The 23,463-nt window shown below is 36.3% G+C and overlaps 4 protein-coding genes across 5 annotated transcripts; 2 read left to right on the top strand and 2 right to left on the bottom strand.

The window, feature by feature from the left end:
- Positions 1-698: 698 nt before the first annotated feature.
- grcc10 (gene rich cluster, C10 gene) lies at positions 699-2,550 on the bottom strand. 2 transcript variants are annotated; one of them, XM_054618750.1, is made up of 4 exons: positions 2,446-2,550; positions 1,813-1,866; positions 1,254-1,430; positions 699-849 (listed from the first exon to the last, which is right to left on the bottom strand). In XM_054618750.1, the coding sequence occupies exons 2-4, from the start codon at positions 1,862-1,864 to the stop codon at positions 710-712; spliced, it is 369 nt and encodes a 122-aa protein (XP_054474725.1). In that variant the 5' UTR covers positions 1,865-1,866; positions 2,446-2,550; the 3' UTR covers positions 699-709. The 2 variants fall into 2 exon arrangements, with proteins under 2 accessions (XP_054474725.1, XP_054474726.1); XM_054618751.1 differs by lacking the exon at positions 2,446-2,550 and adding an exon at positions 2,101-2,414.
- Positions 2,551-2,603: 53 nt separating this feature from the next.
- On the top strand, positions 2,604-4,594 carry saysd1 (SAYSVFN motif domain containing 1). The gene is made up of 2 exons (XM_054618748.1): positions 2,604-3,020; positions 3,868-4,594. Exons 1-2 carry the CDS (start codon positions 2,808-2,810, stop codon positions 4,189-4,191), a joined length of 537 nt encoding a protein of 178 aa, XP_054474723.1. The 5' UTR covers positions 2,604-2,807; the 3' UTR covers positions 4,192-4,594.
- Positions 4,595-5,480: 886 nt separating this feature from the next.
- bpnt1 (bisphosphate nucleotidase 1) lies at positions 5,481-11,343 on the top strand. Its single transcript, XM_054618584.1, has 10 exons — positions 5,481-5,518; positions 5,735-5,817; positions 6,213-6,334; positions 6,527-6,631; positions 6,707-6,814; positions 6,981-7,029; positions 8,576-8,667; positions 8,745-8,942; positions 9,895-10,000; positions 10,210-11,343. The coding sequence occupies exons 3-10, from the start codon at positions 6,215-6,217 to the stop codon at positions 10,359-10,361; spliced, it is 930 nt and encodes a 309-aa protein (XP_054474559.1). The 5' UTR covers positions 5,481-5,518; positions 5,735-5,817; positions 6,213-6,214; the 3' UTR covers positions 10,362-11,343.
- Positions 11,344-14,635: 3,292 nt separating this feature from the next.
- On the bottom strand, positions 14,636-21,239 carry LOC129106905 (serine/threonine-protein phosphatase PP1-beta catalytic subunit-like). Its single transcript, XM_054618177.1, has 8 exons — positions 21,157-21,239; positions 19,818-19,949; positions 19,433-19,663; positions 19,205-19,309; positions 18,675-18,746; positions 18,072-18,223; positions 16,832-16,966; positions 14,636-16,740 (listed from the first exon to the last, which is right to left on the bottom strand). The coding sequence occupies exons 1-8, from the start codon at positions 21,206-21,208 to the stop codon at positions 16,636-16,638; spliced, it is 984 nt and encodes a 327-aa protein (XP_054474152.1). The 5' UTR covers positions 21,209-21,239; the 3' UTR covers positions 14,636-16,635.
- Positions 21,240-23,463: the final 2,224 nt, after the last annotated feature.

Genomic DNA, 23,463 nt, shown 5'->3' with positions numbered 1-23,463 from the left:
TTATCATGAACTACTTCTGCTGTTTTACAGGGTTGTCATGTCTGTAAAAACCCCAAACCTAAAACCCACAAAACAAAGAAATGGGAGCAGACATGAACTCAGATTTTATTTTTTGGAACGGTAATGTTTTAACCTTAAACACTACAGGAAATGTATATGTAAATGTGTGTAAGCGCTTCAGTATTTTTAAAAAACATGGTAATCCTATAACTACGTTGTTGCCAAATGCCTTATTGCAGTAATAAAGTTATGTATATGGAAGTTGCTTTTCCAACATTTGTCTATTAATACCACACAGATTAACAGAAAACATTTTAATATATAACAGAATAATGACATTTTGATACATCTGACAGCATATAAAAATGGTATAATCAAAATTATTTTTAAAAAAAAGATAGCACTGAAGGAAATATTTAAGGTTCAAAAACATAAGAAAATTTGAATGTAACAAATAAATACTGAAACATTTTAAAAGCAATAATTTAATAAAAATGTTGCAAGAATGTTCTAAACCTTAATGCAGGTAAGGCAAGTTTCAACTTTGTCTGAACTTATTAGTGTATAGAGTTTAAAACTATAGTTTTTTCTAATTATTTCTCAGGAAAGGTATATGATAGACAACATCTTGGAATTACAGTACGTTTGTGTTGAACCAAAGAATAAGATGAAAGTAACCTTGCTGTTGACCAATGAATGTAAAGAAGTCCTATGAAGCGGGAATGGCCCCTCCTATAGGTGGTGTTGACAGTGGTGGCAGGAGGAGTGACTTCAGTTTAACTGACATGGCTGCAATTTCAGGGTCCTGGGTTTCATACATCTTCACCAATCTGGCAAATTTTAGGACACCTGAAAGAGGAGCAGAGCCAATCAATGTGATAAAAATGTGTCATATGACTACAGTACTGAGATATCTGCATAAATAGTCATATCATTATAAAGTATTCTGAAGTTGTAAATTAGTATATATCAATTACAAAAAACCCAACAATATGGAGTTTAAAATACTGACATCAATGTTATATCAATATGACAGAGCTCTAATGAATAGCATGATGCATTCTGCTCTGTAGAGTTCCTAGAAGTTCAATCCGGTTGTACAAAATTTCCTTTTACAGAATGATGCTTTGGCTCTGAATTTATGAATTATATTTATGTAAGAGTTTACTCTGTTGCCTGGTCCAATGCTCCAATGCATAGAGTACATCTGTATGGTGTGTATATCTGAATGTAAAATGCTGCCTTATGCTTACCCTCTCCCTCATTGTTGAAGCCATAAGCTTTGATAACCTCTTGCTGAATCTGGGTGGCCACAGGGAGCACAAGCTGCAACATCTTGCCCATGTCGTTGCAGGCACTTTCTCGGGCCTCCTCCATTCTTGCAGTGTTTTCTGGTGCTGAGAAGGCCTGGATCACCTCACTCAGTACCACTGTGGAAGAAACAAACAAAAGATAAGAAGTTGCTCTGCCTCTACAACATGTATATGTAATTGCGATGCAATTAATTTTTTTTAATGTAGTAGATAAAGACATGATCTTGGAAATACAAGTAAACAGAATGTGCTTTTCGATAAAAATTACAAGTGCAAAAAATCCCAACCATCCAAAGACAACAAGGAGCCCCACAGACACAAACACACATAAAATAATTAATGATAAGCCTGAGAAAAGATTTCAGCTTCTGTTTAAATGTAGAGTACAGAGATCCTGGGTCATCCGCCAGTTTGACATGCTGAAACTGTCAGCAATGGGGCACATAAGACCATACGAGCTAGAATGTAAACTTATAAGAATATAATCAGTACTTCTCACCTCTGGTCTGCTCAACAGTGAGGGTAGGCTGCTGTGCTGGAGCCGAGGCCATGTCTGCAGAGAAAAGACATGAGAACAAAAGATGTACGTATGTATGAAATGGGAAGAAAGACCCTTGATGATTTAACAGAGGACTGTTTTAAACAAAATGCAATACTTAAATAATCACGACAAAGAAATCGTTTAAAGAAAATGAAATAAGCTTAGTTGTAAAACTAAAGTGAGTACTTGACTAATCCATTGAAAGAAAATTAATTTTGATTAATCATTTCTTTTTTCAAGTAATACCTGCTCTTTTACTGTGATGATTTTTTTTTCTGCTTTTCTCTACTCTACATAATTGTAAAATGAAAATGTTTTGGTTTTGGACAGACTTAAAATGCCACCTGGAGATGCCGTCATACGCTCTGATAACACATAAGTATTAATAAATATAAACATGACTGTTAGCAGCCCTATTTAGGTATTTTGTATACGAGTCTGGAAACAAGATGACACAAATCATCAGGATATAACAATTGTCTAAGTTAGCTATATCTAACAATACAATACTTTCTCCCTATCGATGGCTTTAAATGTAACACAAGATAACGTGGGCTTAACTAAGGTCGCCGACAGCTGAAACACATATACCTGAACTGATCCACTGATCGATAAACTGTCGCGTTTTGAGAACCCAGCACAAATGAAAAAACCTAGCTGGTAGCTGGACCTGTGAAAACTAGCTGGAAAGCGAAGCCTTTTACGACAATTGGCAGCCATTTGCGACATCACATCCTTCTTTCAGGTAGGCGGAAGTAAAACGTCAACAAATGCCTCTCTGAGCTAGCATCATGATGAAATCTCACCACAATGTCCTTAAAGTCGAAGATAAAGTGAATGACAGTGGACGTAATTGTAATTGACATCAAGTTGTGTTGAAGCAACGGTGAAATCAATACGGTTAGAGTGAGTGCTGGCTCTTTTGCCACGTACACCTAGTAACGTCAGTGTCGATGGAGCAGAGGCTGGCAGAGTTCAGAGCCAGACGACAGGCTGAAAATACCGTGAAAAGGGATGAAAGTGCTGGTCTGCAGTGCATAGCACAGAAAGTAGCCGACACAGCTGCTCAGAATGATACAACAACAACAACAACAACAACAACAGAAAGTGCACAGACTCAAGAGACAGAAGTTATCAGCGCTTCCAGTCAGACTTCTCCAATAAAGGTGAGACACCTGTGACGGACTGTGAATCAGCCAACTACTTCATTCACTTTCTAATTAAATGTTGTCTTAATTATTATTCATCACGTATTGCTAGTGTTCACAGCAGCTGGCTTTTACAAATTTCAAATAAATCAGTATTTTATTTATGGATCTACAATACATAGTGAAACACATATCCTTGCAATGTTAAACACAGACACGAAACATGTAACTAAGGCTGAAAATAATTAACCAATCATGTTATCATGGATTAATCTGTCCATTACTCTATTTTTTAAGTGATACAGTACCAGTCAAAAGTGTGGACACCTTCTAATTCAATGGTTTTTCTTTATTTTCTTTATTTATTTATTTTCTACATTGTAGATTAATATTGAAGACATCCAAACTATGAAGGAACACATATGGAATTATGTGGTAAACAAACAAATGCTCAACAAACCAGAATATGTTTTATATTTTAGATTCTTCAAAGTAGATGAATGAGAAGGCGTGTCCAAACTTTTGACTGGTACTGTATATCATTTGTCAGAAATGTCAGAAAATAGTGAAATTGCCATTACAATTACCCAAATAGCTTGTTTTGTCTGACCCAACACTCCAAAACCTTGTCTTGTCTTATCTGTCTATAATGGGTGTAGTTTCAAAAAGTTTGAAGTGTATCAAATTACAGTACACCAGCAGGTAACAAGTCCTCCCCTCTTAACTGAAAATGCCTACTGTCTCCTAACATGTGGGCAACCAGCAGAGAAGGGCCTGTTTTGTGCCCAGAACCACTATAGGCAATATACCTGTGATGTTGAAAGGCTTTGAACATATTTAACCTCCTGTTGCATCTTCTCTACAGGACCGTAGTGACTGGCTGCTGGACAGTGCTCTGGGAAGATGGCTGGCTTCAAGACAAGTTATTTTCACAAACCTCACTTTGCTCAAAGTGCTGCTGTGGCTGGTGCTGCTCGGCCTGTTTGTTGAACTAGAGTTTGGCCTGCCTTTCTTTGTCATCTCCCTCTTCTACTGGCTCTATGAGGGACTCCGTAGCCCAGCTGAACGCGAGCCTGGAGAACTGAGCGCTTATTCTGTCTTCAATCCAGACTGTCAGCCTCTGCTGGGCACTCTCACTGCAGAGCAGCTGGAGGGAGAGATGGGTTACAGACCTCTTGCTAACAGATGAAGCACTTGTGATTTGCACATTTATATCAAATAATCACATTTTCTGTCCTTACAAAATGTTAATTGTATTCAGGAATATTCAGGGATTACAGTAATGATTTCAATTGATTATTTCTGCATTCCTTATTAAACATCTTTCTGTTCTTAAAAGCAGTTTAATAGTGGCAAAACTGCAGGTTGTGAAAGAGGGCTCTGGCACAACAACTAACTAACTTTGTGCAAAAGTTTTTATTGTTTGAATTTTGTAGAAATGTGGGTATGGCAGTGAGTGAACTGGGGAAGACAGTGGCTCATCCTTAGCCATATACAGTAAAAGGATAAAGGACATGCAGCGTTGAAATTTTAAATGAGAACAAATGTTCCTTCATAAATGGCTTTTCAAGTTTAATAAAGAATTCTGATGTATAAAGAAGTATTGCATGTTGTCTCTACGCCTTGATATCACAAATAACAAACACACCGATCAAAAATCAAGAAATGTTCATTCAAAACTCGCAATGAACTTACTGAAACAGTAATGAGTGTAAAGCTTAAAAGGAAATCGTATCATACAAAATCTAAAGCAAATATCTCTCTAATCCTTTTCTCTTAATGAAACTGGGCGGACACTTAGCAAATATTAGTATTGCTGCGTTCCAGACAACTCGGGGGTTGGAATTTTCGAAACTTCGACCTCCAAGCGTCTGGTACACACATAGACTGTTTCTAGGGTACACTATGCAAAACGTAAACAAAACCATTTCTGTTCATGACAAACTGATTTTTATTTGGCAAGTGTACACAACATTGAACTATCAGCAGTGGAGCGTCAACGTTTTGGGCGTTTTGAACGTTTTCCCGAATAATACTTAACATATCGTTCAGAGATTGTTACCATAAACAGCTACTAATTAAATGGCGAATCACATCATTATTCATGCAGAACTGGTTCTACTAATAGCAGGTTATATTTTTATTAAATCCTGGTAATTTTACTTTTATTGCCTTTTAGTTCAGGGTTTACCACAGACGTGTTTTTAGCATTTAAAATGTTCAATGTACAATTGTTGTTGTTGTTGTTGTTGTTGTTGTTGTTGTTGTTGTTGTGGGACGTCGGACAATTGCTTCTTCGTAAAGTCAGGTTAAATGGATTAGCCGCAAATTTGCAAGTAGGAACTTTAGTGGCGTTCTATTGTATTTTGTATCGAGTGGTTGTGGGAGGAGGTCTGAGGTTTCCAAGTTCCGAGTTGTCGTGAACGCAGCATGTGACTTTTAGCACAGAGAGAACGTTAGATGGTTCACTCCCATCTACTTCCGCCTTTGATTAAAAGCCTTTAGACCACACCAAGGTTGGTTTGATCGTTTCTCTCTTTAGTGAAGACGAAAAGACAGACACACCTTCTTTTTTTTGTAAGGGCAAACGTTAAACTGGAGTTGTATTAAGAGTATAATTAGTTAGCGTGTGTTTTATTGAATGTCATGTCAAGCTGTGATAGCTCACTATTTGTCTCTTGAGTGGTCAGGTTACTATCTTGGCAATTCATCTATCTCTCTTTGGGTCAAAGGTCTTGCTCTTCCTGTAGTTCCCAAATTCAACTCATCGAATTAGAGACAACTGTTTAGTGGCTTCTTCTCCGTGTTATCATCAGTAAGTATTCAATCAACGTCACCACAGTTTTACTGGATATGTATGACTATTGTTAGATTAATATCTCCGATTTGACTAGCTATTAACAGTAGCAAGTTAGCTAAATGTGCAAAGGTTTGTTGCTTATTCTGACTGATTTACGAGCTCATTTTAGTTAGCTAGCTGGCCTAATTGTTATTAATTGTCCACTCTGTAAGATATTCACTGTGAAGGAAGATTCTGACGTTTTATGACAAATGGCAAGAGGTGCTAAAAAAATCCCTTTTTTTGGGATGTCCTTATCATTTTGGACACAGTGTATGGCCATCATCTTTATGTCAATATTAACCATGTTATCATCATGTTGGTCATGATTTTGGATGTGTCCACTCACAACTGTCTGCTCTGTCCATCAGCAATGTCTGGAAGTCCTGCTGTGGTCATGCGGCTGGTGGCCTCTGCCTTCACTGTGGCTGAAAAGGCCGGGAGCATTGTGAGGAAGGTCCTTCACAGTGGAGAACTTGGCATTGTGGAAAAGGTGGGACCAATATATGTTTTGTGTATTTAAATCAGAGCAAGTTAAAATGTTAATGTCTGGGACAAGCATTAATTAAAATGCTTGTCCCAGATGGACACCTTTGCTGTGGAAATCTTGGGCCATTTATAATGCTGGAAACCGACTGGAATCAATTGTTTTAACCTTTATTCTTATTCCTTTATCTGTGCACAGACTGGAGCTAATGATCTACAGACACTGGCAGACAGACTAGCACAGCAGAGCATTTGTGCATCACTGTCCAAACGTTTCCCTAAAATCACCATCATTGGAGAGGAGGTGAGGAGGTGGCATATACTCTTTGTTTAGTGTGTTGGTAAAAAGACTGACTATCATGTATGACTTGTTTATTAGGAGCTTCCAGATGAGGAGATAAAGGAAGATCTCATTGAGAGCGGCTTCTCAGATGAAATCCTTCAGAAGACATGTCCAGAAGAATATAGTGGTCTCAAAGAGGAGGAGGTAACCTCAAATGAAATCAGTTATAAAATAATATTTTTCACTTTAAGTTATTAAGTTAAGAAATAAAATAAAGTTGTATTTTCTATGTACCATAATTGTTAAAAGAAGTCCAGTACAGTTGTATCAATACATAAATGAACTTTGAGTTCTTCTTTCTTAATCTCAGCTTGTTGTGTGGGTGGATCCCCTCGATGGCACAAAGGAATATACTGAAGGTAGGTTATTCCAATATGCTTCTTAAAGAAATCTACTGCCAGATATGTGTGCGGCTGTGTGAAGTGAAAATTCTACAATGTGGGCTGAGACATTCTATTAGTTATCCAGTTCCTGGCCCAGAAACTCACTGAACAAATACATTTAGCACTGAAATGATTTTATTGTTTTATTTTTAAAGTCAGCAGTAGCAATAACTTCTTAGATATTAGGGGCAAAGATAAACACTTCAAAGTAGTGAACTCATTACCTTGAAAGTGTTTATTGGAACCGATTAGCTAATGATTATGCTTACTATAAGTGTAACACCAGTATTAAATATATTTTATTTGCTTTTATTGGTTATAATAAATTATTATATCTGATTATACCTAAAGTCAATGGCCATGCACACAAATGTGTGCCATTGTAAGGAAATAAAGAATGAGGCCGAGCCTCAGTTAACTAGTAATGTACTTTGTTAAGTGCTGTTGTTATGGTAACAGTTTCAGATTTACTGTGTATGCTGATACTGACCCTTTTAAGCTAATGGGGTAACAGACAGTTAAGACTTCCATGTTAAATACAGTTATTTAGTCAATGTCAACATAAATCAGTGTTTCTGCTCGGTGTTTAGTCCCACTGTAATCCCTTGCTATGTTACCTTACATTAATACGATCAAATCTGTTTCATGTGGTGTGGTACAGATTTTAAAGTTGTGGAAAAAAAGATCACTGGTATTTTATCAGCAGTCTGTATCAGAGGGTAGCCTGAGTCGAGGTATAAGAATCTTGACAGAAATATTCTAATTGGTCCATCCCTAAATATCACTAATCAGCACTGAATAACAAAAGTGGTTAAACGCTTTACTTTAACAATGTTTGTTCCGGAAACACAATTTTACTGGCAACTGTTGAACAAGCAGAAACTTTTTTTCCCTTGTGGAATGTCATAAATTATTAATCATTTCAAGGTTTAGCTTTGCTAAATATTGAAAAGTTATTTCACCACGTTTCAGTGAATATAACCACTGCTGCTTAATAGTCCTTAATTTAAATATTTGTCATTTGGCTGTAAAATCCTTTCTGTGCACCATTTTGTTGGGTTTCTTTCTGGCTCCTGGCTCTCAGAGCGTCACTGTCACATTTTACTTTATTCTTCCACCTCTTTGTGTATTCCTGCTTCTGCTGTCTACCCCTCTTCTCTCTGTCTCTATCTCTCTTTCTCTCTCTCTGCTGACCCCAGCGTCAAGGTGTCTCCATCAGCAAACTGAGGCCCAGATACCAAACAAAGGGTCGGACCCCTCTCAGCCTTACAGCACAGCTCTTTGTATGGAAAACTGATAGAAAGATTAACCCGTACAGTGTATAATATAAATTGTTCGGCACAAACAAGGATGCTACACTATAACTTATGGCCCTTTCCTTTCTGCCAAGCATGCAATTTCCATAATGACTCCTACATGTAACTGACCAAATCATAAATATATATATTTATGTCTTAAAATGCATTAAGATTGATGGCTTCAACTGCCTTCCAGCTAACATCCTTCTATTTTCCAATTGAAGGGCTCCTGGATAATGTGACGGTGCTTATTGGTATTGCCTATAGAGGTAGAGCAATTGCAGGTGTCATCAACCAGCCTTTTTACAACTACGAGGTACCGACCAAACTAAATGATCATGTAGCCGTGTCCTGACAGTTGTACCTCTGGTTAATTCAAAGTGTCCTTGTCAGCTTGGAGCAGGAGCAGCTTTAGGAAGAACCATGTGGGGAATGCCGGGTCTGGGTGCCTTTGGATTTGAGCTGCGGGAAGTTCCAGGCGACAGACGCATCGTCACCACCACACGTTCCCATAGCAACAAGCTGGTAACGGACTGTGTAGACGCCATGGAGCCTCATGAGGTTGTAAGAGTTGGTGGTGCTGGGAACAAGGTGAGGTGGATTTAGAGTTGAAAACACAGTGAGTTTTTTTTTTACATGTAAACTTGGATTTTACATTCTTGTGTAGGGATGACGTATACATATAGCAGCAAGCCTAGTCATGTTTCTGATCCTGATCTGAAATTATTTAAAGCCTTTACTATTCCTAACATCTGCCATCACAGGAATGTCTTGCTAGAATTTTAGGATCAGTATGTGCTAGTAAAAGCAAGTCCTGTGTTTTGGGACATTAAGCATTATCTTCTCTTGAAATTAATCAGTGCAGCAAAATTGCTCCAAAATGTGACGCACACAAAGTAAAATGTCTGGCAGATACGGCCAATCTTCTCCTCTATGGCCCCCTTGTGTTTTTAGTGACCAAAAATATTGTAGATTGGTTGCGCACATCCAAAAATCATTGTGGGCAGGCGCTTGCCCAAAAGTAGATAGCAATGAAAATATTAATAAAACAGCAATGAAAATATAGTTAAAGGTCTGTACACTGTAGCTTCCTTAAGCCTAATGTACATCTCTATGCCTCAAAATCACTCTGGTAGTGTTGTGAAATTACACTTTTAGGTCTTCCTGCACAGCATTGTTATTTCTTTGGTGACAGTAACATTAATAAATATTCTGTCAAAATCTCAGTTAGACTAACACAAAACATGTAAGCCATCCAACTTTCTACATGACTTATCCATTGATAGAAAATGTATGGGTTTTATCTTGATCCTCGCTGTCCAAGAACTTTGCTGCAAATTTTAAATACATACTGTAGCCGGAGGCCTTAGTTTTTTCATTAACCCCAAACTGAATGTGGGGAGTTAACCAAAGCTGGCTGGTAGCCTGGCATCTCATTACCATAATTAAGATGTATATTTATTCATATTACACTACCAGTACATATTTAAAAGAGCAAGTTGATGTGTAAAGAGCGTTTGTTTATAAAATCATCTCTCTGCAGATAATCCAGCTTGTTGAAGGAAAAGCTTCTGCTTATGTCTTCGCCAGTCCAGGGTGCAAGAAGTGGGACACATGCGCTCCTGAAGCCATTCTGCATGCTGTTGGAGGTAAAAAACATCAATTCTGTAGCGGCAGAGGATGTTTCTAAAATGCAAAAATGTGTACAAACTATAAATAGGTTTTAAAACCAAACTAGCAGTATAGTTTATAGGCATGTAAAAAAGCATTACATTGTACAAAATGCTTAGTTTACTCATCTTTGAATCACTGCCTAAAAATGTTTATTTTCCCTTGTCTATTTATTTTCCTTTTGCAGGTAAACTGACTGACATGCATGGCAATGCATACTGCTATGATGCTAACGTCAAGCACATGAATTCGGCGGGCGTTCTTGCAACACTACGAAACCACGAGTACTACGTCAGTAGAGTACCACAGTCAGTTCAGCAAGCCCTCAAGTCAGTTTGAGTATCTGTCTTAATCAGAAATCACACTAATAGCAGACATTATTCACAATTAACATAATCATTCAGAGATTTAACACTTAAAATCTATCAACAAATCCAAGAACCTTCTTCTTTATGTGAAAAATACCATGTTTTTGTGTCATGCAGCACTAAATTAACCAGAAACAGAGAGCAGACTTAATAGGACTCACATTTATTTCACTCCTGTCAAACAAACTCCTATAAGACTTGAAATGTCTTAACACACTGTTTTCACTTGTTTACCAGTAGATTACAAAGCCAGAGATTAGATTTAAATATATTTTTAAAAATATGGTAACTATAAGTTAAATGTTCATTTAAGAGATTTAATGGATTTACTTGATTTAGTATTCACTAAGTGGGAACACTTTAATATGACTAGTCAACAACAAACAAAATTATTTTGACTCTTTTTATATTGTCATGCGATGACAAGAATTGCGTGTGAGGTTGACATATACTGCTGTAAAGATTGACTATACTGACGAACATTTTCCAATCCTGGACTGTACCTTCCATGGTCTTCTTATTTCTTTAATTTAACTTGTGCTTTTACACTGACATTTTCTACTTTTCTACATACCTCCTGCTCTCAGAAAACTAAACTGGAAAATGAAACACTTTTATACACGTTGCGTGTCAGCCAATGGATTGTTGAAAACTGAACCTAGATTCAGTGTATCTATTGTAACACGGTGTCAATTATTTTTTTAGTATGCATTTGATACGCTTGATTCTGTCTTCAAATTCCACTGAATTAAATAACTGAAAGAGCTGCAACCCCTTACCAGGATGATAAATAACTGAAATTTCCACTATTCATGTAATCAAGGTGACTTCTATGAATATGTTAAACTGAACTGACAATATATTTTGGTTTGTTTCTATATTTGCCAAGATGTATTCTGACATGTAAACCTGCACAGTCATGTGAATCTGTAAAATAAAATTGTTCCAATTAATTTGCCTTATTAAATAGAGTTGAATGCTCAATGGTAATATTTGTATATGTAGTCCTTAAAGGGAAACTTTGCCAATATTCAACTGGCATTGGATTGTTGCACTGTAGGTGATATATGCAAATGAACGATGTTCGGCTCCCCCCCGTGTTACTGGCGCCCGGAGCTCCCCGCTTACCAGATTGCACATTGTCAACGATACAAGCTAGTTGAAAATCAGCCGAGTTCCCCTTTAATCGGTAGAGAAACTTGCTGACCACATTGGTTCCAAAGGTGAAGGAAACTCTTAAGTGAGTTTTTATGTCATAAACATTATGAATTTTTGTATGACATTTATTTATGTCCTACTTTATTGTTAAATATTTTATGATACTATACGATGACTTTTTATATGACGTACTATATTTTTATATTAAACCAGATAAATCACGACATACTATACCGTGTCTTTTAAAAGATGCTAAATTATGACATACTATATTAATTATTTTACGACACTGACTTTTTTAATTACGTGCTGTATTAATACCTTTTTAATATTACTAAACTTTGCTAAAAAAAAATGAAATACTATACTGTGCGTTTAAGACATTTTTTATGACTATACTATTAATTGTTTAATACTATACTCTGTACGTGGCTCAGAGGTAGAGCAGGGTGGTCCTTGCCACCTTGACCCCCAAATTTCTCCCAATCGCTGTAACCGGCCATCAGTGTATGTCTGAATGGGATTTAAGCGGTCCATTTACCATGTATGACCTTTTCTATGATATTTTTATGATGTTATCGTGAAATACTATACTATGACATTTTTATGGCTTACATACGGTATTCAAGTTAATTTCATTTATATATCGTCAAATCAGAAAATAAGTTTTCTCAAGAAACACATTAAGCAGGTCTAGACCGTACTCTATGATAGATCCAACATTCCCCCATGAAGCAAGGTCCAGAGCGACAATTACCATGTAAACTGTCGCTCTGGAGCTTGCTGGAGCTTGCTCTTGGCTGAACATGGCTCGGGGTGGAAGACGATCTGCCTCAACGGCTTGGATTACGAGAGAATGGGACAGAGACTCTTTTTTATGACCTTTTACAACTTACTATACTATCACTTTTTTTAACTTTTTACCAAATAGTATACTATCACTTTTTTTTAACTTTTTACCAAATAGTATACTATCACTTTTTGCGACATACTATACTATGACTTTTTTTCATTTTTGACATACTGTACTATGACTTTTTTTGACATACTACTATGATTTTTTTATGACCTTTTATAACTTACTATACTATCACTTTCTTTGACTTTTTACAACATACTATACTATGACGTACTGTACTTTGATTTTTCTTTTTTTCTTTTAACGACAAACTATACTGTGACTTTTTTTACTTTTTAAAACATCCTGTTCTATGACTTTATTGATTTTTTCAAAAATATTATACTATGACTTTTTATTTTCAACTTACTATACTATGACTTTTCTTGACCTATTTTTAACATACTATACATTAACTTTTTTATGACTTTTACAACATACTATACTGTGACTTTTTTATGACATATTTATGACATATGTGAATACAACTCCAATCCACTAGGGGTCTGTGTCCTTTGTCCTGGATCTTATTTGTCTTTTAGGAACTGGTTCGTTGTGGAAATGAGCCTCATACTATACTATGAAATGTCTTTTTCCTTTTTACAACATTCTATATTATGACTTTTATATGACTTTTTACAACATACTATACTATGACTTTTTTTACTTTTTACAACATACAACATACTATGACTTTTTGGACATTTTTCAACATACTGTACTATAACGTTTTTCAAAATGCAACACCAAGACTTCCCTTCATACTATACAGTAAATGCGTATTACATTTCCATGACAAACCACAACATAACTTGACAAAAAAAAAATGTAACTCTATAATTTGACATAATTTGACTTTTTAGGACATAATCATGACATCTTTGATACCACTCCAATCCACTAGGGGTCTGTGTCCTTTGTCTTGGCTCTTCTTTGTCTTCCAAGATCTGGTTCGTGGGAGGATTTGCTTGGGCTGGGACCGGCTATGATCACAGCCTTATCAAGGCGCCCTCTTGGCTGAATTGGCTTCTGTTTTTTAATTTTTGCTTCAAACATTTTCGCATATACACAACAGTTGACAATTACTGATTACTGATATCCAATGTTTGTTCTGTTCTTTTATGTTGCCTTGTAAATAAATGTTTATTCATGACCTTTATTCTTGTCTGGTTCAACATTTTTATGGCTTCTCTCAACATACTCCAATATGAGTTATTCAATTTTTTTGACATACTATCCTATGACATTTTTGACTTTATTTAACATACTATACTATGGCTATTTTCTCTTTTTTTTGACCTACTGTACCATGAAATTTTACAGCATACTATATGTGACTTTTTTTGTAAAAAAAAATTGAAATACCATACTATGACTTTTTTGACATACTATACTATGACTTTTTTTTTCTCTTTCGATATTCTTTACAATTACTTTTTAATGACTTTCTGCAACATACTATACTATGATTTATTTTTGTACTTTTGTCGACATACTATACTATGACTTTTGTACAACCTTTTACGATTTACTATACTATGACTTTTTTTTAACATACTATACTATGACTTTTTTTAACATACTATACTTTGACTTTCTTTACTTTTTATGACATACTATACTATGCACTTTTTTTTTCAACATGCAATACTGTGACTGTTTGACACACTACTATGACTTTTTTTACTCTTTTGATATTCTTTACAATAACTTTTTAATGACCTTCTGCAAAATACTATACTATGATTTATTTTTGTACTTTTTTCGACATACTATACTATGACATTTGTATGACTTTTTACAACTTACTATACTATAATTTTTTGTCATTTTTCAACATACTATACTATGACTTTTTTGACATACTATACTAAGATATTTATTTTTACTTTCTACGACAAACAATACTAAGACATTTGTATTACCTTTTTATGACACACTATACTATGACTTTTTACAACGTACTATAGTATGACTTTTTTTAAATGTTTTTTCTTTTTACGTTTTCGATATCCTATACTATGATATCTTGCAAATTTCCCAGTTGTGGGACTGATAAAGGATTATCTTATCTTATATACAATAATGTAAAAAATGTTATGTTTTACAACATATTATACTATGACTTGTTTTTTTCTTTTGACATACTTGTGTTATTCAGCAGCTTAATTAAAGAGAAATAGAGAGAACAGGCTCAACACCTTTTATTTCACTCGTTTCAAACAAACTCGTACAAATCTCAAAACATCTGAACATACTGTTTCTAACTTGAAGACCAATAGATTTACAAGTCAAAAGGCAAGATTTAGATAAATAAAAAATATGTTGCTTCAGTGTTCATTAAGGAGTTGGAAATATAAAACCAATATAACTAGCCAACAATAATCAAAAAAACATCGTCTTGCCTTGATGACTTTGACCTCTTTACAATGTCATGCAATTAAGTAGGCCTGATGCGATAATCACGTTAACGACTTATACAATATATGGACATTACTTCAATACTTTTTACGTTGTCAACTTATGGTATGATAAATTGACATGAACTCAATCATTTTTGCTGACCTCAATATTCCACGTTATGTTTACATGCATGTTTACATAAGAATGTGATCAACATTTTAGCCAACATGATGCAAGAATAAACAGCAGGGTTTTCCCTTTCATTACAAGACTTCTGCAGTGTGTGAATTAAGTTCATTGCTCTTTGAAAGGGTGTATGCTATTAAATTATCATTATACGAGTGGCATAAAAGTATCTTAAAATAACAATATAATAATATTAATATAATAAGACAATAAAATGGTATATCGCAATTATTTCTGGGAAAATACATTGTCCAACATAAGTTGTTATTGTGACAGGCAACAATGTTCAGTGTATGAGAGGTCAACATCTACTGCTGTTAGCATGAATGTACTGACTACTTTTAAATCCTGTACTGTAACACAATTTTGCCATTCCGCCATGTTTGTCATATCTGTCTACTTTTCTACACACCTACTGTACTTGCCTTACTGATGTTTGGTTCCCACATACAGAATTTACATCAGAACTGAAAATAATAATTTAAAACTATTTCATCTGGTTATTCTAACCACAGTGGACATTCTGCACTTGCCCCTTCAGTCATTAGATTGATAAAGAAAATGGATCTAATTTTGAGCATCTAATAAAATATGAATGTCCAAGGGAAGGTACAGCATAGATGGCTGTGAACTTTCAAATAGGTTGAAATAGGCTTTATTGGCTTTTACACAATTATCATTGCAAATGGCAATATTTTGGCAATATTCATTTTTATATCATCAAAATATCTGGATATTATTGATATCTCTTTGAGGATAAAACATTCTTTAGTCGAAGGTCATGGCAATCGTTAACTTGCAATTCTTTAAAGAAATGTCCATTTTGGAAAATATGTTCAATTGTGTTCTTGCCAAGAGTTTATGTAGATAAGAAGATGATGCTTCATGTTTGTTATTCAAGTTTATTTACTCTGTACAAAAAAAAATTTGATACCAGCAACACAAACACTGTGTTTCTGGTAGGTGGATGTTGTTACAGATAACGGAACCAGACTAACTGTTTCCCCGTTTCCAGTCTTTATGTTAAGCTAAGTTAGTCAGCAGCTGATGTTCCTGACTTCCTTATCTAACCCTTTTAAGAAGGTATATAAGCATGTTTCCCAAAATGTAAAACTATTCAATTAAGCAGTGTAGAACTTCTAGTGGGAAATGGCAGTAGGACGAGAAACAATTAGCCTAGTTGTCGGTGAGAATTTATGGATTTTACATTGGCCAGAGCAAAGAACCAGTCGCAATCTCACAAGCGTGCATGCATTCACATTATCACTATGAAAATTGTTAATGTGAAGGAAGAGAAGCATCTTTTCTTAACATCTTGCCCATTCCACAAGAGTTTGGTTTAAATATTGCTGAATGGAGCTAGTAGCAGGGCTGAGTTAATGCAGACCATGACATCAAATAAGAAATTGAAAAATATCACACACAAGTTCATAAAAATACCCACAGAACAAGCAAAAAAGACACTCCTGGAGTTTTTTTTTTTGTTTTTGTTTACAAATGAACAAGCTGACTGAGAGAAGGCTGGAGTGTTTGAGGCAGCCTGCAGGAACGTAGGCCACTGATTAGCCGGGGGAGGAGCAGGAGAGTCAGGGCCAGCCGCTCACCTCTTTTTTGGTGCCTGAGCGGTGCGAGGTGGGGTGACAGGGCGTCCTGAATTCACCCCTCCGTATTGGTATTTTGCTTTTTTTTCTGACGGCTTCAGGATCTGAAAGAAAGGATGATGGTCCTGATAAGCACATTTTAAGTCCACAAATTTAGGGTTTATGTAACCTCACAACAAACGGAGAGGTCTTTACCTGAAAGGAGCACATAAGGGACTCGTCCACACTCATCATGCCACCTGCATTGTCAAACTCCCCGCAGTAGTTGGGGGCAGAGAACAGCGTTACCAGCTGTCGCTTGGCAAAGAACTCATAGCCGTCTTCAACAACCTGTAAGGTGGCAGGATTAAAGCGGAAACAATCATTTCATCAACAAAAAAAAAAAATTGTATACCACTGAAGATATGTTTAAAGCAAAATTGCCAAAATTTAACTGGTTCTAGCTCATACAAAATAGGCAATTTAATTATGTCACCTTGGGCTCCACTTTTTTTCTGACATTTTACAGAGCAAACAATTAAACTGATAAATCAAGTAAATAAATGGCAGGTAATCGAAGGTCTTAAAATCAATAGCCGCCCCTAACAGAATAATGAATAATTCTAATTCTCATGTTTTATTTTAATTTAACAAAAGTCCAAGAAAAATTGCACTAAAAGTCTATCCAGTAGTGCGGCCGATCCACCCGGTCACAGCTTTTTTCTGTCCTGGCCCCTCAGTGGTGGAATGAACTCCCCACTGACGTCAGGACAGCAGAGTCACTGCCCATCTTTCGGAGCAGGCTGAAAACTCACCTCTTCAAGAAGCACTACCCTGAGCCTTCATCGTAGCACTTATTGCATTCGTATTAGTTGTTGCACTTATTGTATTCGTATCAGTTCGCTGCACTTATTGAATTCGTAGTCGTTTACTGCACTTATCCTATTCGTAGTAATTTGTAGCACTTATTATATTCGTATTAGTCTGTTGCAATTATTGTTTTCGTAGTAAGTTGCCTCTGCACTATACTTTTGCTCTGGTTTATGCTTTAAGATGCTTGTTTAAGAAAGGAGATGTTTCCTAAAAAACAATGTATAGATCCAAAAACAATCACTCTCAGACCCTGACCTCATGTTCTCTTTTCTTCTTACATTACTGTGTTCTGGGCTCTTCTTGGCATCAGCAAAGAGCATTTGGACCCCCACATGGAGGTGTAAACCCCAGCCAAGCATAGTGTGCATCCCATTATCATTCTCAGGTCAAACACTGCCGTTTTGCCATGCACTTCGGCATACCAAGGCTCACAGACCTGATGCGCTTGACACAGATAGGCAAAGTGTGACCCCCCACCATATTCTCACATCATTCATTACCAAACTACATCGCAAAAATTCACAGCCATTTGGAAATCGGCAAAATTCTCTTAATCTTAATCACAAAGCAGCACAAGATTTACTTGATGTGCTCGGCAGATGAGGTCCAGGTCGTGACGGTTGAGAAACTTGCTGACCACATCGGCCCCAAAGGTGAAGGAAACTCCCCGATCGTTCTCCCCCCAGCCCTGGACATCTTTATCTGGATCTGACCACAGTAAGTCACACAGCAAGCCTGACAAAAAAAAACAGTTAAGTCATCCACTTTGACTTCACATAATATTACATTTCATTTTATTTAACTATATCAATGCATTAAAAAAAAAATATGACACACTATACTATTTAAAGTTCATATTATCAAATAATATTAATATAGACTTTTTTTATGACATACTATACTGATACTTTTTTATGACATATTATCGAATGAATTAACTGCTTATAATGATCAACCTCTTATATGAATCAAAAAGGTTGGGACAGAATGATTCCTATTTAAATTATGTATAAATAATTTACCTATAGTGATCAAATACACTGGTAATAAGTAGTTAATGAACACAATCAGCAATCTATTATAATTGGGCAATGCAGACATAGAAATATTTACAGCTTGTGAAAGATTCGAAAAGCTGAACAATGTAATTGCCCCCTTTTAGTTCAGCAACACAAACACAACCGACCTGTGTCTGGGACATCCGTGGGTCTCATAATGCGCCGAATTTGTTCCATGGACTGTAGATCAGGTGAGAGCCCTTAGGAGAACAAATAAGTGTGATTTAAATAACAATCCTATGTGAATCAGTGAAAATATCCATTTCATTCATCCTTAAGCGAAATGGAAATGTGATGAGTTAGAGGTAATGAACTGATGCAATAAAAATGGGATTTAAAAAAGTATTACATTCTCAATCCCAGCATAATGTCATGAATGATTCATCACAATTAAAGCCTGTGGTTACATCACATATATTTTAAGTAAGTATGTAATAGAAATATAGAGAAATTATCCGTAAAAGTACTATACCATTTAATTTTAATATTACAGAAAACAATACACCCCTCATTAAATACTGAAAGTTGATAAATAGTTAATAAAATAATTACATAATCCTCTATTTTAAACTCATGTATAGGTACACTTTAGTTTAAGGGAGAAGTGTATTATCCACATTATTCAGTGGCTGCTACATAACAGAGACGCTTTACAAACCTCCATGGCAGCAGAAAATCTTCTCATCAATAATCGCAGCAATGGGCAGACAATTAAAACAGTCTGTGAAGGTCTTCCAGAGCTTTATGTTGAACCTGCGCTTGCCTGAGGAAAAAATTAAGAACAGTGGAAGACTAAAAACAGACAAGAAGCAATTGTAAACCAGGCTGTAAGACTGTAAACAGTATGCACATGTAGCATAACAAACAGGTGGGTTTTCAAACTTACACTCGTCATAGAAGCCGTAGATGCGATTGATGGAGGCACACTCGTGGTTCCCCCTTAGCAAGAAAAAGTTTTCTGGGTATTTGATCTTGTAGGCGAGAAGCAGGCAGATGGTCTCCAGCGACTGCTTCCCCCTGTCCACGTAATCCCCCAAGAACAGATAGTTGGCCTCAGGTGGGAAGCCTCCATACTCGAATAGCCTCAGCAAGTCTGTGTATTGTCCATGGATATCACCTGGAAGGATATGTTCATCTACTTTTTCAATGGTGTCACAATATTGCAGGTAACATTACAATCTCAATCATTAATGTCAAATGAATGAACCGATTAGATAAAGTTTTTGAGTGACTGTGTGTGTTTTTAACATATCCATAGGTGCTGTTCTCACCGCAGATTTTGAGTGGAGCCTCCAGTTCTAGCAGGATCGGCTGGCTGAGGAAAATCTCTCTGGACTTGATGCAGAGCCCCCTTACCTCAGCCTCTGTCATCTGTACAACCTTCCCTGGACGACATCCTCGCACTGCAAGTCAAAAGAGTTATAGCTTAGTGACAGAGAATCAATTATCTTGAAACACTAATATTCCAGTATAGTGATACCATATTCCAGTCAACACAGGTTGTTACTAACTGGCAAGTACATATATGAAGCTGGAAGTGAGTGAGTGAGGGTAGTGACGTAGTGGAGAGTAAGGTAGTTCTCCATTCAGAGGATCGGTGGTTCAATACCCGGCTTCGGCAGTCGATGTGTCCTTGGGCAAGACACTTAACCTCAAGTTGCTCCCGAAGGCTTGCCATCGGTGTGGACTGGATGTTGCATGAATGTTAGTTAGAGTCTGATGGTGGCACCTTGCATGGTAGCCTGTCATCAGTGTGTGAATGGGTGAATGATATGTAATATACTACTGATTGTAAGTCGCTTTGGATAAAAGCGTCTGCTAAATGACTGTAATGTAATGTAATGTAGTGTGGTCCAAGCAGGGCAAAAAGTCTAGACTGAAGAGTTTAACATTTTTGGTTTTGGGGTTAATTATACATTTGCCATGATCAAAATTTGTTTTTGTGTTCATCAGCAAATTCAAACGTATCCTTTATTACCATTCCAAACATGGCAAACAAATCTAAATGTTGAAACTAAAACAGTGGCTCGTTCTGCAGGTTTTTGGTGATCTCCTCCGTAAGGGGGCGTGTCCTGGGAGGTAGCCGACGTGCTAGCAACCCGCCTAGCCAAGGAGAACAGTTAGTAGCGTTACTAAGCAATAGCAGAATTCCAGGGTTCTTAACATTCCACTCCATTCCGTTCGGTTCCATTCCGTCCTTGAGTCTGCTGTCGTTGGTCGGCTCGTTTAGCCGTTACACCGTTAAGTTATACCACTGGTCCACACACATAGCCAGCTAGCTCTCTAGCTTGCTAATGGTTACGCCACTCTCCATTTTTACGCCAAGTGCCACGACCAACGTTAATTACCAATCCAACATTAGCGAGCAGGTAGCTACGAGGGGACTGTGACGTCACAATAGCGTTTTTACTAACGTCTACATTTCCTCCTGAAGCAGAGAGCTTTTACAGCGGTTGACGTTAGCTTACGGTGAACGACAGCAGAGGACGCAAGATGCTAACGTGTTTTTAAACATAGCGCCAAGTTACTAGTTACACATAAGAACGTGCGATTTAGTCAATTCCTCGATGAAGGACACGGGGAAGAGAGGGTGTCACAATGCTACAGTACCTTCCAGTAGTCGAGATATGAGGCTGTCAACGTTCAATTCGCTTTCCGCCATGTTTCTGATACTCACAGGCAGGGCGGGGGAACCAGCCCTGAGTACTGACTTGAAGGCTCAAAAGAGCTTGAGCCTTCCTGGACATGCACAAAGACACGCAGGTTTACAGAAGTGGTGGTAGAGCTACAGTACCAGTCAAAAGCTTGGACACACCTTCTCATTCAATGGTTTTTCTTTATTTTTATTTTTTTCTACATTGTAGATTAATATTGAAGACATCCAAACTATGAAGGAACACAAATGGAATTATGTGGTAAACAAACAAATGCTCAATAAACCAGAATATGTTTTATATTTTAGATTCTTCAAAGTAGTTGAATGAGAAGGTGTGTCCAGACTTTTGACTGGTACTGTATGTTTTTGTGAACTGTACTCGGAAGATTTATTTATTTTTCAACTAATCCCCAATCTTACAAGGTTTGGCAAGTTGTTGTCATTAGGCCTACATTTATCAATCAACATATTGACACAAATATCCGCCTTCCTTATTACCATGTAGACTACTGTTGCTATGCCAATTACTACTCTGTTAAAGCTAAGTAGTGCTTTATAACTAATCAGATGTTTTATTGTTTGCACATTCATAAATGTGTATTCTATCACAAGATATATCATCCTTTATCTTTCAAATTGTTTAAAAGCAGCACATTAAAACCATTTGTACTGAAATAACAAGACAGCTTGTGTAACACGAAATGTATGTACAGTACCAGTCAAAAGTTTGGACACACCTTCTCATTCAATGGTTTTTCTTTATTTTTTTTTTATTTTTTTCTACATTGTAGATTAATATTGAATACATCCAAACTATGAAGGAACACATATGGAATTATGTGGTAAACAAACAAATGCTCAACAAACTAGAATTCGTTTTATATTTTAGATTCTTCAAAGTAGTTGAATGAGAAGGTGTGTCCAGACTTTTGACTGGTACTGTAAGTAAACTTACTCAAGTACTTCACTTAAGTACAATTTCGAGGTATTTTAGTTGTTTTAATATACAGAAAAAAAATATTTTTTAAATAAAATGAATTATTGTAATATTGAATCATAGTCAGTTTTACATTTAATATAATCAATAATCATTAGAAAGGTTATGCACAACAAACTAAAACTTGTAGTAGTAATACTATATACTTAATACATAGAACAACTGTGTGCACATTCCAGGCAAAGATACTCAGGTGCAAGATAAAAAAAGACTTAAATTCAGGCCACAAAGAAGGTCTGCAAACTTTAAGGCTCCAAATAAATATTTGTGAAAGTGAAATACAGACATTTCCTGAAAAATAATCAATTCAAATCACTATCAGCTTCCACAAGAAATGGTTGAAAAGCAAAATGCCTGAACAAGAAGAATAAGCTATTCATTTAAAGCATAAACATGTGCAGTTCCTGACTGTGGTGACAGAAGGTATGGGGACAGAATGCTGACTCAGTGTGTGAGTTTACCTCAAATAAGAAGAGACCTAGAACATTTCTTTAAATAAAGATGCCCCCATGACAAAAATATGTGGAATTCATGAAAGTTTTTAATAAAAATGTGTTTACTACCAAAACAATAAAAAAATGTTTTGATAAAAAAAACAATTGCATTCTTATAAAAATAGCTTTGATGTATTGGCATTTAAAAACCTAAAAATGTAGTTCTCATTACTGATCAGATAAAACTGGTAAAAAGAAAGATGGCATCGAGTTCCTCCATAAGATACAATCAGTTAAAATAAGAAAATGTAGCATTATATCAACTTTAGAACACGGCATATTAAAGGTATATACAAATTACAAGGATTAGGACATGGCATTAGTGTGCATTCACATTTCTCTTTAAGGTTTAATGTTTCCTGGGCAGAAATTGTAATTTGGTATCAACTATAAACATTAACTATCTATTCTGTGTGAAGGCACAATATGGATGCAGCAAATTATTGTTAGATAATGGATGCTGCACACCCTGACCAGGTTGAGGACACCACTAATAGGTTGAGTGTTCTCAGGCTCGAGGACGGCTCAGTGGCCAGCTTCCTTCGAGAAAGGCCAGATCCCCGGTTTTACTGATCCCCCCGACTTACAGTACTGTCTCTGCTGTCGTCATCCAAATCCTTAAATAACCTTGTTGCCCCTTTATTTATGTAGACATATTTTATTTTTTACAACTACTATGTGTAGTGGTAAGATATCTGTCAACCGTCCAGTCAGGCTCCCAAACATTTAGCCATTAACGTTTTTCTTGTGAAATTGTACAACTATTTTTA

The sequence above is a fragment of the Anoplopoma fimbria genome, chromosome 18 (genome assembly GCF_027596085.1).
Source record: "Anoplopoma fimbria isolate UVic2021 breed Golden Eagle Sablefish chromosome 18, Afim_UVic_2022, whole genome shotgun sequence".
NCBI lineage: Eukaryota > Metazoa > Chordata > Actinopteri > Perciformes > Anoplopomatidae > Anoplopoma > Anoplopoma fimbria.
This window is presented reverse-complemented; position numbering and strand designations above follow the sequence as displayed.

Excerpts from the sequence above, each read along its gene's own strand:
- saysd1 (XM_054618748.1), top strand. The coding sequence starts at position 2,808 with ATGGAGCAGAGGCTGGCAGAGTTCAGAGCCAGACGACAGGCTGAAAAT. Across the intron at positions 3,021-3,867 it reads GTCAGACTTCTCCAATAAAG|GACCGTAGTGACTGGCTGCT; the intron begins GTGAGACACCTG and ends TCTTCTCTACAG.
- LOC129106905 (XM_054618177.1), bottom strand. The coding sequence starts at position 21,208 with ATGGCGGAAAGCGAATTGAACGTTGACAGCCTCATATCTCGACTACTG. Across the intron at positions 19,310-19,432 it reads CTACGGCTTCTATGACGAGT|GCAAGCGCAGGTTCAACATA; the intron begins GTAAGTTTGAAA and ends TTTTTTCCTCAG. Across the intron at positions 16,741-16,831 it reads CCCTTATGTGCTCCTTTCAG|ATCCTGAAGCCGTCAGAAAA; the intron begins GTAAAGACCTCT and ends CCTTTCTTTCAG.
- bpnt1 (XM_054618584.1), top strand. The coding sequence starts at position 6,215 with ATGTCTGGAAGTCCTGCTGTGGTCATGCGGCTGGTGGCCTCTGCCTTC. Across the intron at positions 6,632-6,706 it reads TCACCATCATTGGAGAGGAG|GAGCTTCCAGATGAGGAGAT; the intron begins GTGAGGAGGTGG and ends CTTGTTTATTAG. Across the intron at positions 6,815-6,980 it reads GTGGTCTCAAAGAGGAGGAG|CTTGTTGTGTGGGTGGATCC; the intron begins GTAACCTCAAAT and ends TCTTAATCTCAG.
- grcc10 (XM_054618750.1), bottom strand. The coding sequence starts at position 1,864 with ATGGCCTCGGCTCCAGCACAGCAGCCTACCCTCACTGTTGAGCAGACC. Across the intron at positions 1,431-1,812 it reads CACTGTTGAGCAGACCAGAG|TGGTACTGAGTGAGGTGATC; the intron begins GTGAGAAGTACT and ends TTTCTTCCACAG. Across the intron at positions 850-1,253 it reads CTTCAACAATGAGGGAGAGG|GTGTCCTAAAATTTGCCAGA; the intron begins GTAAGCATAAGG and ends CTCCTCTTTCAG.